The following is a 14,964-nucleotide window of genomic DNA, read 5'->3' on the forward strand; positions in this document are numbered from 1 at the left end:
GAAATAGCCCTTCAAAGATCCTCTCTTTCTTCCCTATTCCTTCAAAAATATAAGCCAATCCTTTCTTTTCTGCTCAGAATCCTTTAATAATTCCCCATTTTGTTCAGGATGAAAAGCGAAGTCCATACATTGTCCTATACAGCCTTTCATGGTCTGAGTCCTACCAATCTCATCCACCTTACACCCTCAGTTCCTGTCACAGATTTGTCTCATGTCTTCTTGCTGTTCCTGGGAACCTGCCAAGCACAACTTATTTCAAGGGCTGGGTGGTGACTGGTCCCTCTGCCTGGAATCATCAGCTACTTGGCTTGCTTCCTCATCTCTTTCAGATCTGTACTCAAGAACTGCCTTTCCAGTGTGGCCATCCATAATACTCATTTTGAAACCGTAATACCTGCTCTTCCTACCCAGTCCCTCCTCAATCTGTATCTTTCCCACTCTGCTCTAACTTTTATCACTCTATACTCGAAGTAATTAATTTAAATCAGCTCTCTCCTCTCACCAGAATGTAAACTTCTTGAGAGCATTAAGTTGTTTAGATTTATTCTCCTCAGTGATGCAACCCAGTTCTGTAGAACAGTGCCCAGCACATTTTATTATCGGCAATTATGTTGCCTGAAGAAACCCTTCTGGTCATTCACTCTTCATGTACTTGGCATCTAGCACACATGTGGCTGGATTGAGATACCTTCATATTTTTCATCTTCACAGCATACACACTTGGAGATGTCACCAACTGATAGGGGTATATAACAAACATGAAGACAACTATAGCTATTTTTGTACATATATCCCCATGTGTAAGTGATGCAGGTACCTGCACTGAGAAATCAGAGTTTAAAATTTGTTTATTTTTACTATGACTTCAAAAGAACTTTAAAAAAAAACATCATTGATCTTGTTAATTATTTTTTGTTGTTTTTGTTTTTTGAGACAGGGTTTCTCTGTAGCTTTGCAGGTTGTCCTGGAACTCACTCAGTAGACCAGGCTGGCCTGGAACTCACAGAGATCCACCTGTCTTTGCCTCCCAAGTGCTGGGATTAAAGGTGCTCACCACCATTGCCTGGCAGAACTTTTTTAAAACTATATTTTATATAGTTTTTTATTTTTATAATTGTAATTAGACCAGTTTTAAATTAGAAACAAGCTTGTTTTACATATCAGTCCCTCTCACTCCCCTCCTCCCCTCCTCCCCTATCCCAACCCCTTTCTGTTCCCCAGGGAGGGTGAGGTCTTCCATGGGGGAATCTTAAAATTCTGTCATATCATTTGGAATAGGGCCTAGGCCCTTCCCCGTATGTCTAGGCTGAGAGAGTATCCCTCTATGTGGAGTGAGCTCCCAAAGTTCATTCATGTACTACGGGTAAATACTGATCCAGTACTAGAGGCCCCATAGATTGCCCAGACCTCCAAACTGACATCCTCGCTCAGGAGGTCTGGGTTGGTCCTATGCTGGTTTCCCAGCTATCAGTCTGGAGTACATGAGCAATCCCTTGTTTGGGTCAGCTGTTTCTGTGGGTTTCTCCAGCCTGGTCTTGACCTCTGCAACTGCAACTTCAGAACTTTTTTTTTTGGGGGGGGGTTCGAGACAGAGTTTCTCTGTGTAGCTTTGGAGCCTATCCTGGCACTCGCTCTGGAGACCAGGCTGGTGTCGAACTCACAGAGATCCACCTGCCTCTGCCTCCCGAGTTCTGGGATTAAAGGCGTGTGCCACCAACGCCCAGCAGAACGTTTTTTTTTTTTAAACAGAATTTGATTATAAAAAGTTGAACCTACAGAACAGTTTAAAGAACCATGTGAGAACCTGACACGTAGGTTGTGCAGATAACATTTTGATCTACCTGTTCCCTACTACGTCCCTCTGTGTGCCTATAAGATACTCTTTGCACATTGAAAATGAATTGCAAACATATTCTTTACCCCAAGCACATCAGCATCAATACAAGTTCAATTTTTTTTTATGTTTTAGGTAAAATTTACATGCAGTGAAATACAGAAATTGTAAACATCTATGTCTTGTATTTAAAAGACCCCTTTTCATTACACTTATTTGTTTATTGTGTTGGGGTGGGACATGAGTATGCCAAGGCACATGCATGGACGTCAAAAGAAAATTTACAGGAGTCAGTTATCTCTATCACTTGGGTCCCTGGGATTGAACTCAGGTTGTCAGGCTTGTTGGCAAGCACTTCTACCTGCTGAGCCATCTCTTCAGCCTGAGTCATTGTATTTATTAAAATAATTTTTTAAAGATTTGCTTATTCATGTGCATGCGTGTTTTGTTTGTGTGTATGTCTGTGCATCACCCAGTGCCCAAGTAGGTCAGAAGAGGGTATTAAATCCCCTGGAACTGAAGTTTTGGACAATTATAGGCTGCCATGTGGGTGCTGGGAATTGAACCTGGGTCCTCTACAAGAACAACAAATGCTCTTAACTATTAGGCCATCTCCCCAGCCCCCCTCACTGTATTTTGACACCTGCTTTTGATATGTGAAACTCAGAATTTTATCAAGATATTGAAAACATTACTGCCCCCCCCAATTTCCATCAAATTACTAGTCAGTTAATCCTTAGCAGATGCAACAACTGCTCTGACTTTTCACACTAGACAAGTTTGTCTATTTTAGAACTCTAAGGACACAGAATAACACAGTGTGCACTAGCATTTATGTAATCATTCAGTAGGAAATTTGCTCAGCACCCACTATCTGCCCACAGTTATGCATGTGATGTCTTCACTTCACTGTAACGATCTGAACGTCAAAGGTGGTATTAGGCCTGCCTTGTGACCTCATCAGCCCTCCAGCTATGTTCTTACTAATCATCAAGAGTTGGGTCTCCAGAGATGTAGGCCCCATGTCTGTCCCATCTGAGTCCAGGATTTCTCCTGCCTACAGCTCTCCCATTTTCAGACAGCTTGGCAGCCTCTCACCAGCCCCATCCCACCCACTCACTTCCCACATCGAGGCTTCATCCACTCTCCAGGTGTACAGTGGGGGTGTCACAATTTCAACCCAGGCTGAGCACAAGTGGGTAAAAGTGCAGGTGGGTAGGCAGCTGGAAGGAACTGGGCAAGCAGAGGCGGTAGGAGGGCCCGCAGTCCTTGGAAGGGTGGGGCAAGGGGCGGAGAATAAGCAACAGTTGGAGAAGAAAGCTGGAGAGGGGAAACATGGTAAGCCCTAGAGCAGTGAGGGCGGAGAGCTGAACAGCATTTACCCGGAGCTACTGAGATTCCAGACATAATGTTCTGGCCCGCCAAGAAGGACATCAAGACTGCCCTGGAGGTCTTTGCTCTTTTCCAGTGGGCCCTCAGTGCCTTCGTTATAGGTGAGTCTTCAAGCTACTTGGGGCATCCAACTACATGGGCTTGCCTCGTATTGAAGGTTCTAGGGTGGTAGGATGTTCAATGTTCAGAATTAGTGTTGTTTTAGGCAAACTAGGACAGTTGTTTACCCTGGCCCCTGTGGCCTCACCAACCTGGGCAGAGTGTTTGTGAAATTTGTGTATGACCACATGGACATGGACATGACATGTATGTGTCTGTGCATCGTCTCTCTCTCTCTCTGTGTGTGTGTGTGTGTGTGTGTGTGTGTGTGTGTGCTCTCACGCACCTTGCTTTAGGTTTGCCTAGTGAGCACCACCCGGTCTACACTGAGGTATAGAGGCCATGTTATGAAATCATGTCAAATAAGTTCATTGAACTCAGCCAAAGAGAAGGGCATGTCTGCAAGCACAGGAAATCAAGCAAACTGTGATGAAAGAGTTGACTTTATGGTAGAGAGAATCTTTTTAAAAATTTAAATTAGAAACAAGCTTCTTTTACATGTCAATCTCAGTTCCCTCTCCCTCCCCTCCTCCCCTGCCCCCCATCGAGCCCCCCATCCCAACCCCTTTCTGCTCCCCAGGGAGGGTGGGGCCTTCCATCGGGGAATCTTCAAAGTCTGTCATATCATTTGGAGCAGGCCCAGTGTGTCTAGGCTGTAGATTGTTCAGACCTCCAAACTGACTTCCTCTTTCAGGGGGTCTGGAACAGTCCTATGCTGGTTTCCCAGCAATCAATCTGGGGGTCCATGAGCTCCCCCTTGTTCAGGTCAGCTGTTTCTGTGGGTTTCTCCAGCCTGGCCTTGACCCCTTTGCTCATCACTCCTTTGGTAGAGGGAATCTTTAGAAACCTGCTGCTGAGAGGAATTTAACCGTATTTCCACCATTTTTCAACATCTATACCATTGGCCCTTCGTGAAAATTCATGTTGGTCATGGTGTTCTATATACTGGAACAAACCGTCCCTGCAGGAGGGGGCCTGAAAAAAAGTCTTGCTTGAACATTTAGTTCATGTGAATACTGACAGGAGTCAAGGGCATGAATCAAGTGATCTCTGGGAATGAAGACTATATATAGGCAGGCCCTGGGAACGTGAGCCTGGTGCAGTGGCATGCCAATGAATAGGATCTTGGGCATTTCTTACTTCAGCCAACCATCAGACTAGAGACACTGAGCAGGGGGGAGGCAAAGGTAGGTACCAGAACCATCTAATACTGAATGATGGATGAGGGCACTCAGAGCTGGAAACAGCCAGATAAAGGAATTCTTAAACATTATTTTGGCCCATGTGTTTTCACATGTATTAATTATTTCATTTTAGCTGGTACTAGCCTTATGAAGTAGAAGCTATTATCATGTTAAAAAGTCATACTGATAGCTATACATGTAATGCTAAATAATACTCACATAGTGTTCCTTAGCATACACAGGCCTCTTTAAATGCTGAACACTAGTCTAGCCGCCGTATGTGACTAATAATCTGCCTGGAGTAGCTGAAGAGGTGAATTCCATGTAGTCAGAGTCTTTTGTCCAAGATCACAAGCTGGGCAGTGGAGGAGCTGGGCTGGTAGTAAACTCACAAAGGCTAACATTTTGTCTGAGATTTTCTTTTGGAATTTTAAATTTTTATTTAAATTAGAAACAAGCTTGCTTCACTTGTCAATCCCAGCTCCCTCTCCCTCCCCTCCTCTCCCGCCCCCACCAAGCCCCCCCAACCTCCCACCCCATACCCTCTCTGCTCCCCAGGGAGGGTGAGGCCCTCCGTGTGGGATCTCTAAAGTCTGTCATATCATCCCAGACAGGGCCTAGGCCCTTCCCCCTTGTGTCCAGGCTGAGAGCATCCCTCCATGTGGAATAGGCTCCCAAAGTCCATTCGTAGTCCAGGGATAAGTACTGATCTACTACCCGAGGCCCCATAGATTTCCGAGGCCTCCTCACTGACACCCACGTTCAAGGGGTCTGGGACAGTCCCATGCTGGCCTTTCAGCCATCAGTCTGGGGATCATGAGCTCCCCCTTATCAAGTTAGCTGTTTCTGTGGGTTTCACCAGCCCGGTCTTGACCCCTTTGCTGTCTTTGTTTTTGGCCTTGGCTCACTGCTGATTGGGAGGTTGGGTGTGGAGCTTTGTGTGCACACTAGACTGGCAGTCTAATGACACTATGTTCTTGTTCACATTAAATGCTCCAAACAGTTTGGCAGGAGTCTCAGCTCACTGTGGACTTTTGTTAAAGTTGGTACAGGCACCACCAACTGTAACTGGAAAATGAAACTTCAGGGGTTACCAAAGCATAGGAAGGGAAGTGTATGGAGAACCATACCAGCTGTTGTGGTAAGTAAGTCATAGTCTTATAGACTTATTAGTGCATCTAGAAGGAGGCAGGCAGGCCTTCTACATTTGCTGAAGCCCTTCAGTAAAAGGTAAAAAAAGACCATCAGCTCACAGTGACCTCTCTTAAGTAAGGGCCAAGATCCTTGTGTGGCTACAAGCTCAGCTCTCCTGTTATCCCTCCAGCTGCTGACAGGGGTGACTGTTACCAGGGAACTGTGGAGAGCACTTGGCCTGTGCCGGCAGGGGTTCATCTACTTAGGTTCACAGGGTGCTTTGACTTTGGTTCCAGGATTCTCAGAAACTTGAATTAGTGGTCTTGCGGCACCTGCAGAGCTACTGTTTAATGGTATGTACCTGTGATCTGAAATTCTTGAGACCAGGTGTTCCAGACTTTGGATTTGGGGGAGTAGGATGGAATTATCTGCACACACATAATGAGGTATACTGAGGGTTGCCAAGACTGAACATTTATGTCTGTGGTAACTTTTATACACTATTTTAGTGCACCTGTATTTTGACAGTGACTGTCACATGAGGTCAAATAGTGAATTTTCTACTTGAAGTGTCATGTCAGTGCTCAAGAATTTTAGACTTTTGGAGCATTTTGGATTTGGGCTTTTTGGATTAGAGATTTTTAACCCACATTGTCTCTCTCAAATTCTTCTATCTCCAGTCTTGGCTTGTTACTATCTTTCTACCTTTCCATCATTGTAACTATATTCCCACAAGACAGAAAAGTTCCCAAGGTCAAAGGGCTGAGTCTGAATTTGGGAAGAATGACTATTCATTGAAGGTCTAGGAAACTTGCACCTAGGCTGCCTTCTCCCCATCTTCAATCCAATCACCAATCTCATTCCTCAAACATAGCTGTGTTTATTGTGTATGTATGTGTATGCATAGCCATAAATGATGGAGATTATAAATGTGTATATAACACATACATATGCACACATATATACATATAGCTATGAGATTATACATATAATATAGGTGTTGAAAACTGTTTCTGAAGTCTAACTGTTCATATTCTAGCTCTACTGTTTATTATCTGTACAACTTTTAGCAAGTTACTTATCCTTTTTCTTTGTAAAATGGGTATATTTAGTGTATATTTATCAGGATACTCTAGGTGAAATCTTGTGGCTTAAGTGAACAAATTATTGTTTCTTGTTAGCACCAAATGTACCAAAAAGGTTGGCAGGAGTCTCAGCTCACAGTGGACTCTATTGTTCAGGTTGGTACAGGCATCACAACTGTAACTGGAATTAGCTTCAGGAATTAGCATAGAATAGGAAGGGAAGTAAATGGAGAACCTACCTGTATGCAGTTCTAGCTACTGTGGAGTGAGAAGATAAACAAGTCACAGTCTTCTTTTGAACTTCCTTAATTGTAAATGAGTTTGAGAATCTTTCTGCATGTCCATCAGCAATTACTTTATTTTTGAGACAGGATCTCACTATGTAGCCCTGCATGGCCTGGAACTCACTATGTAGACCAGGCTGCCTATGTAGACGCTTCTGCCTTTCAAGTGCTGGCTTGAAAGATGTGTGCCACCACACTCAGCTTGAGTTGATTCTTGAAGGGCAAATAAGAAACCGGTGAGGAAGGGATGAGCCTTGGGGCACCACGTGAAAAGGCCAGGATGAGTGAGAAGCTGGAATATTCACAGGGCTGACAGTGACTGAGATGGGAGTGAGCTCAGAATTGTTACTTAACATACCTTTACGGGGAGGAGGAATTGGTGAAACAGGTTGGGGAGAGGTATAGAGAACACTGGAAACTTTAAAGGAGTTTGTTTTTTTTTCCCCCCTGCAAGGTCATCTGGAGCCAGGATAGGGTTTGGCATAGGGTGATGACATTAAGTTTTCGGTTTTCAAAGTCTATTTTAGCTCTTTGGAGTAAAATGACTACAAGAAGACAGGAAGGGAAATGGTGATAGCAGGTTTGGCAGGCTGTTGAGAGAGGGTGGTGATTTGAACCAGGCTAGTAGTTAGGGGGATGGAGAGAAGAAGAAAGGCCATGAGAAAGTCAAGGAAGCAGGGAAGAATTAATATAACATGAGGATCAAAAAAGATGCCAGTGAGCAAAAGAGAAAGCACGATCAAGACCATAGGTTCCAGCATGGGCTGGCAGAAGGGCAGCTGGTACAGAAACAGGTCAAGAATGGCTGAAACAAGGGTGAGTACAGGGAGAAAGCTGTTCCCGAGGCCCTGTACTTCAAATTTGGCTCTGTACAGTACCTACAGGTTGTCTGGCAAGAGCTCTTGGTCCTGGTGACAGGATATGTGGGCACCAAAGCAGGCCTTTCTTTACCAATGGGATGTGTGTGTGTGTGTGTGTGTGTGTGTGTGTGTGTGTGTGTGTGTGTGTGTGTCCCTTCTCAGCCCTCCCAGTTCTTCTCCCTTGGTGGGGCACCATAACCATTTGGACACCAAAGAACTTGAGAGAACACTTCCGGAGGAACTCTGAGAGGAGAGAGAAAACACTTTTTGCACATGAGGAGCTAAGGTTCAATATCGTAAGTGGTAGATCCAAGATCCATCACAGGGCATTCCCCAAGCCATGCTCACAAGATGTCTTTAGCTGTGCTTGGGTTTGAGAAAACCCTAAGAGAAATGAGGTGTCCTTTGGACTAGACCCACACATCTCTTTAATTATCCAAGAAGTTTTCTGTGGTTTGTGTTCTGAGCCTACAACTGCTGGCCTTTGTACCACTCATAGTTCTGTTCCCCAGTAACAGTCATTTTGAAATGTGTCTTTTTCTTTCTTTTCTTTTTTTTTTTTTTCATTTTTCGAGACAGGGTTTCTCTGCGTAGTTTTGGAGCCTATCCTGGCACTCTGGTGGAATGTGTCTTTAAAAAAAAAAACTTCTGAATTTTATTATTTGGAATTTCTAAACACTAATATTATATGATGTAACAATTTTAGGCATTCTCTGTGGACTTCCCAACACAGGAAATGAGAATTGAGTTCTATATGATATTGCTTGAATATATTTACCTCTTCCTTCCAAAGTTGTTGTCATTTCTTCTTCTCCTCCTCACCCCGCCTCTGCCTGCTCTTCCTCTTTCTTCTCCTTCTTCAAGATAGGGTCTCTACATAGCCCTGGCTGTCTTGGAACTCACTATGTAGAGGAGGCTGCCCCAGAACTCAGAAATCTGCCTGCTTCTGCCTCCCCAGTGTCAGGCCCCTTCCAAAATTCTTATAATATTGTTTTGGTTAAATGTCTAACAGTTAGGAAATAATTGTATTTTCTTGTGTGACTTGTTTTTTCTTGGAACTAATATTGTATTTTCTTGGAACCAATATTGTATTTTCTTGTGTGTCTTATTTTTTCTTGGAACGAATAATCGACTCATTTATATTTTTTCATTTATATTTTTAATTAACAATTTTAAAGATTTATTTATTTTTACTGTATAATGTGACTGTTTCATCTGCATGCATGTGCATACACCATGTGCTTGCCTGTTGACCCTCTGGAACTGGGGTTACAGATGATTTCGAATCATGATGTGAGTACTGGGACTCAAGCCCAGGTCTTCTGCAACAGCAACAAGTGCTTTTTTTTTTTTAACTGCTGAGCCATTTCTCCAGCTCCCTGTTCTGTTTCATTTACTAGATATCTCTTAGTTATTCCTAATTTACCCACAAGCATTTCACCCACATGGTAATCTTTCAATCTGTGCAAACACATCGGGAATCTTTAATATGTCTCATGTTTTCTTTCTTTGAGGACAGCATTGCTGGAACCTAGCATCTCCCTCTTACAGTCTGGCCTTATACACAGCTGTTATTACCAGAGTGCTTGAGGCAACTTAGGCAAAATTTAAGGCGCTCACTCTTGGGATATGCAATGTTAGGCTGAACTTGAATGTGGCTAAGAGTGGGTATCTCTTTAAATTTGTACCCTAGGAGCCTTACTTATTTATTTCCAGCCGTGCCCATGCTCAATTTCCTCCGTTCTTGGACCTTTTGCCGTCATGGATTCTATGCCTTCTCCCTCGTTTGGTGTAGCATGCCATCTAGTAGTATTCAGAAAAAAGGACATGGGAAACCAATTACCCGAGACTGTGTGTATCTGAAATTGTCTGTCCTCTCATTTGAGCAATTATTTACCTGCACATAGAATATTTCAACTGTAGCTCATGCCCATGCAGAAGTTCTCCAAGTTACAGTAAGTTCTAAATACTATGAATCACGAAGACATTAGCCAGGCAAGATGTCTTACAACTGTAATCCTAATACTTTGGAAGCTGAAGGAGGAGGACTGCTATGAGTTGAGGCCCAGCCTGGGCTGTCATACTGTATTGTGAAACAGTCTCAAACCAGTCAACCAACCAACCACCCACCCAACCAACAAGAATACATTGGATATACCTATTGTGTCGAACACCATAGCTTGGTAACACAGCACACTTGCCCATGTTGGTTGTGTATCCTCATGGTGGTGTGGCTGACTGGAAGCTGTGGTTTGTTGCTGCTGTCCACCATGCAACAGAACAGTACCATATATTGCTAGTCCGGGAAAAGAGCAAAATTCAGTTTCTGTTGGATTCCTGTTGCTTTCCCACCATCATAAAGTATAAAATGTTGTAAGTTAATCTGTTTTAAATTGAAAACCACCTGTATCTGGGTCCAGAATATTTTTTTATTCTTTTCTCACATAGTAGATCCTCACCACAGTTTCCTCTCCTGCCACTCCTCCCAGTCTCTCCCTCCACCTCCAAAAACAGGCAAAAGGGTCAGAGATATCCCCTCAACGCCCACTTTTGGGAGTCCCACAAGAGCACCAAGCCTCATAACCATAACATATGTGCAGATGACCTGGTGCAGGCTCTGTGAATACAGACTATTTTTTGGTTCAGTTTTTCAGAGAATAATCCTTCCACTGACCGTTTGCCTAGAGGAGAAACGACCCAGTGTTCTAACTAGTTCCTTGTCAGGAATTCACCCAGGCTTCTGCTGTTTGAGCCTCTTGTGATGCCTGATCCTTCAGGTGCCAAGTCTTGCCTGACTTTTCCAATGCAAGCGGGCATCTCCTTTGCAGCTGCTTAGAGATCAGCTTGCTGCTTTCTGTTATTTCTCCCGTCATCCACTTCATGTGAACAGATGTTTTATTGATACCTCTAATCTACTGTTGGCACATTTCTGATTCTTCTCTTTGTGGACCTATATTCCTAAAATATTTAAATCATTTTTGCTAAGCTCCAATAAGAAGTCAAGACACAATGTGTTCGATCTAGTATGTCTTTTTGTCTTTTCCGACTTCTATTTGACCCATTTCCCACATAATTTCTTACTCTTGGCTGCTTACATTTCTAGTAGTAATTCCAAGTGAATGTGGTGTCCCGTGAGTGACACTTGAGTCATTCTTTCCCATCTTACTTCAGCTGAGCACAGCCCCTTATCTTATTCCAGTCCAGCTTTTATTTTCCTTTGCTCCTCGCTTTGTCTGCTTCCAATCTGGTGAAGACAGGTTTTAGCTTTCTCTGGCATCCCCTCCACTGATAGCTTACAGCAGTGCTTCTCAACCTTCCTAATGCTGTGATCCTTTAATACAGTGCCTCATGTTGTGGAGACCCCAAACATGAAATTATTTTCATTGCTACTTCATAATTCTGCTGCTGTTACGAATTGTGATATAAATACCTGATATGTAGGATATCTGATGTTTGACCTCCAAGGGGGTCAGACCCACAGGTTGAGAACCACTACCTTACAGGGATGATGTTAAGAAAATATATGTCAGAGAAAACTATTCTAAGAGTTCAAATACTCAGTGGCCATCAGTAGCTCCCTGTCCTGACCCACACTATATACAGATCCCAGTACAGTGCTGCGGCAGGTTCTAGGGATGGGGGCTTTGTGTTTTGAACCAAAATCAGGTTCAAAAGGTCAAGGGGTTAGCACAGGGTACATGGACGTGTGTGTGTGTGTGTGTGTGTGTGTGTGTGTGTGTGTGTGTGTGTGTGTGTGTGTGTGTGTGTGTAGAATGGGCCTCAGTCAGAGTGTGACTTTGGGGTGGGGATGATATGGATAGGAGAGATTGTTCACAATTCATTGACTTTGGGCTGGATTCTCTCTAGCAACCACTGTGATCTTTGTCAACCTCTACTTGGTGGTGTTCACATCATACTGGTTTCTCACTGTGCTGCTGCTTATCTGGCTGGCTTTTGACTGGAAGACCCCTGAGCGAGGTAAGGGCCTACCGGGATGTATTGCCATGTGTTCCTCCTGCTACTCTCCTAAGCCTGGGAGGCTCTGGTCGATTCCCAGGCAGTCTTTCAGCCTGTTCCTCTCTGGGCTGGGAAATCTGAGGGAAGCAGTCCTTTTAAAGTCTTAGAAAGACTCATTTTGAAACTGGAGTTGGTAAGAGGAAGATAGGGGTGGGTGCGGCTAATGAAGCAGAGACTGGGCCCATTCTCAGTTGTTCTTGATATGCCTAATCTAGTTGCCATGTAAGAGGGCAGGAAAAGGTTAGAGGACCCCGTGATGTCCCCAAAGGGACCTAGAAAAGGAGAGTGGGGGTGAACAGTGGTTGTCTGTGCTTTCAGGAGGCCGCCGTTTCTCCTGTGTGAGGAGGTGGAGTCTGTGGAAACACTACTGCAATTACTTCCCAATCAAGGTGAGCCTGGGCCAGCATTTGGGTCAGGATTGGGGTACACGGTGCAACCGTATGGGTGCTTGGGAAAGCGATGATCCCTGGAGATGCATATTGCCCAGCCCACAAGGTGGAACCTACAATCCTTTTTTTCCCCAGTTCTCTAGCCAAAAGAGGGGTTTCTTTCTCTATCTTTAGCTCTCCTGTCTCCACTTTCCTCTACAGATTCTGAAGACTCATGATATTTCCCCCAGCCACAACTACATCCTTGCCTGCCATCCTCATGGGCTCATGTCCCATTCATGCTTTGGCCATTTTGCCACTGACACATCAGACTTCTCCAAGACCTTTCCTGGCATCACTCCTTACATGCTCACACTAGGAGCCTTTTTCTGGGTGCCTTTCTTAAGAGAGTATGTAATGTCTACAGGTGAGTGACATACAGCCATATAGAGGGTGACCCTAGGGAGAACCACAGGATGTGTAAGAGCAATGTGAAATCTGAGATCTTTTTAGGTGCTAAACAGCTCCCCAGAATCACAGGCTGGAGATAATGCTCCTTGCTTTGCTGCTCCTAAGAGAGGGGCCTGGGGGGGAAGGGTTTACAGGGGTTGGGAAGTAACTAAGGACCTTTGGGCTTTTTCTGCCTACCAGGGGCCTGCTCTGTGAGCCAATCCTCCATGGACTATCTGCTTACCCATAAGGGCACAGGCAACATGCTTGTGGTGGTGGTTGGTGGCCTGGCTGAATGCAGATACAGCATGCCAGGCTCTACCACCCTGGTCTTGAAGAAGCGGTATGGCTTTGTGCGCATGGCCCTTCGACATGGGTAAGGATAGCTGCCGGACATGGGGGTGGGATGCGGTGGGAAGGATGTCCAAAAGCCCAGCAGGGAAGAATACTAGGCTTTGTGGTATCTAAAGATAAAGGAAGAAGTATGCAAACAATTGTTAATAAATAGAGCCATCATAAAAATATACACATGGTGTGTGTGTGCGTGTATGTGTGTATGTATGTATGTATGTATGTATGTATGTATGTATGTATGTATGTATGTGTATACGTGTGTCTGTGCACACGTGCAAGCTTGCCATGAGTCCCTACATGTGGAGGACAGAGGTAAATTTGTGTATTGTTTCTCAGGCTCTCTCCATCTTGGTTTTTTGAGACAGGGTGTGTCACTGGACTGGAATTTGCTTCGTAGAGTAGGCTTAACCAGCAAGCTTTAAAGATCCACTCATCTCCATCTCCCTAGCACTTGGATTACAATGGCATATTTTTTGAGTATGGGTTCTGGGCATTGAACTCAGGTCCTCATGCCTGCATAAGAAGCATTTTACCAACTGAGCTAGCACTCTAGCCTTCTCTAAACAAATTTTATTCAGTTTTGTCAGTTAAAAATAAAGAAAAGAACAGAGGGAAAGAAAATCACCTATGGGTTAGAAGAGAGCTGGGCAGGGTATTGCCCAGGTCCTGCACTAGCCTAGACTCTCATTTAGGCCAGTCTCTCTACAAAAGTACTGTGGTTGTACCATACAGCAGAGAAAGCCAAACTTCTTACCATCTAAGGGGAAGAAACCAAATGAAATGGCCTTTGGGCATGATCTGACATTGGTTCGGATTTGGGTATTCCAAGGAATCACTGAGCTAGTGGAAGCTTCTGCTTTATCCCTAAAGGCAGCTTGGCCTAGGCCATCGGCCACCAGAGTCAGCTGGGACTTTGGTACAGCTGGATTCGAGGTCTAGGGAGCCTGTACTCAGACTCAGGGGATGCTGGTGTTCAGCATGTCACCTTCAGCATGGTCCCCATCTTTCTGGATATTCAAGGACATGCTTTTCTTCTGCAGGGTGTCACTAATCCCTGCTTATGTCTTTGGAGAGACGGACCTCTACGATCAGTACATTTTCACTCCTGGGGGCTATATCAATCGCTTCCAGGAGTGGTTCCAGAAGATGATACATGTCTACCCCTGTGCTTTCTATGGGCGTGGCTTTACCAAGAACTCCAGGGGCCTTCTGCCCTATTCTCAGCCAGTAACCACTGTTGGTGAGTGGGCCCTTCTATTGGTTTAAGTTCTAGGATTCACTTCTGTGGCTGAGCCTCAGAACCCCGACTGTGGTTGGAGGCAGGGAGGCTGGCTGGGATGAGTGGTGAGCAGAGGGTCAGGGTGGAGAGAAACTGAGCTCCAGGATGTGGGCTGTGTTATGGAGTGAGCTATTCTGATGCTTTTCTCCTTCCCTTTTCGATTCCCCTTGGCAGTTGGGGAACCTCTACCACTGCCCAAGATTGAGAATCCGAGCCAGGAGATTGTGGCCAAATACCACACACTTTATATCGACGCCCTACGCAAATTGTTTGATCAACATAAGACCAAGTTTGGCATCTCAGAGACCCAGGAGCTGGTGATAGTTTGAAAGACATTCCCCTGGCTGGATGGTGTGGAAGCGGTGACAACAGGCCAATGTTACATACAGAGCTTCACTTGGACTGCAGCAGTCCTCACTGGAGGGAAGTGGGGGCGTGTCCATTTGGTTGTTTTCTGTGACCATGATTTTTTCTACTTCCACCTCTTTCGCCTAGTTTTCATTTTCTTTTTCTCTGAGACAGAGAAGACCCTAGACAGAGGTTCACTGAAGTCACTGGAGGTTGCTGAGGAAACTTGGGATACAATAAACAGCCCATCTCTGGTACTGTGTGCTCCAGCTAGTC

The 14,964-nt window shown here is 44.7% G+C and overlaps 1 protein-coding gene across 1 annotated transcript; it reads left to right on the forward strand.

Moving 5' to 3' along the window:
• Positions 1 to 3,242: 3,242 nt before the first annotated feature.
• Awat2 (acyl-CoA wax alcohol acyltransferase 2) lies at positions 3,243 to 14,669 on the forward strand. The gene is made up of 7 exons (XM_027431769.2): positions 3,243 to 3,327; positions 11,740 to 11,850; positions 12,208 to 12,278; positions 12,480 to 12,684; positions 12,909 to 13,083; positions 14,102 to 14,301; positions 14,515 to 14,669. The coding sequence occupies exons 1-7, from the start codon at positions 3,243 to 3,245 to the stop codon at positions 14,667 to 14,669; spliced, it is 1,002 nt and encodes a 333-aa protein (XP_027287570.1).
• The last annotated feature ends 295 nt before the right edge of the window (positions 14,670 to 14,964 follow it).

This window comes from Cricetulus griseus, chromosome X, assembly GCF_003668045.3.
Source record: "Cricetulus griseus strain 17A/GY chromosome X, alternate assembly CriGri-PICRH-1.0, whole genome shotgun sequence".
In the NCBI taxonomy this organism is placed as follows: domain Eukaryota; kingdom Metazoa; phylum Chordata; class Mammalia; order Rodentia; family Cricetidae; genus Cricetulus; species Cricetulus griseus.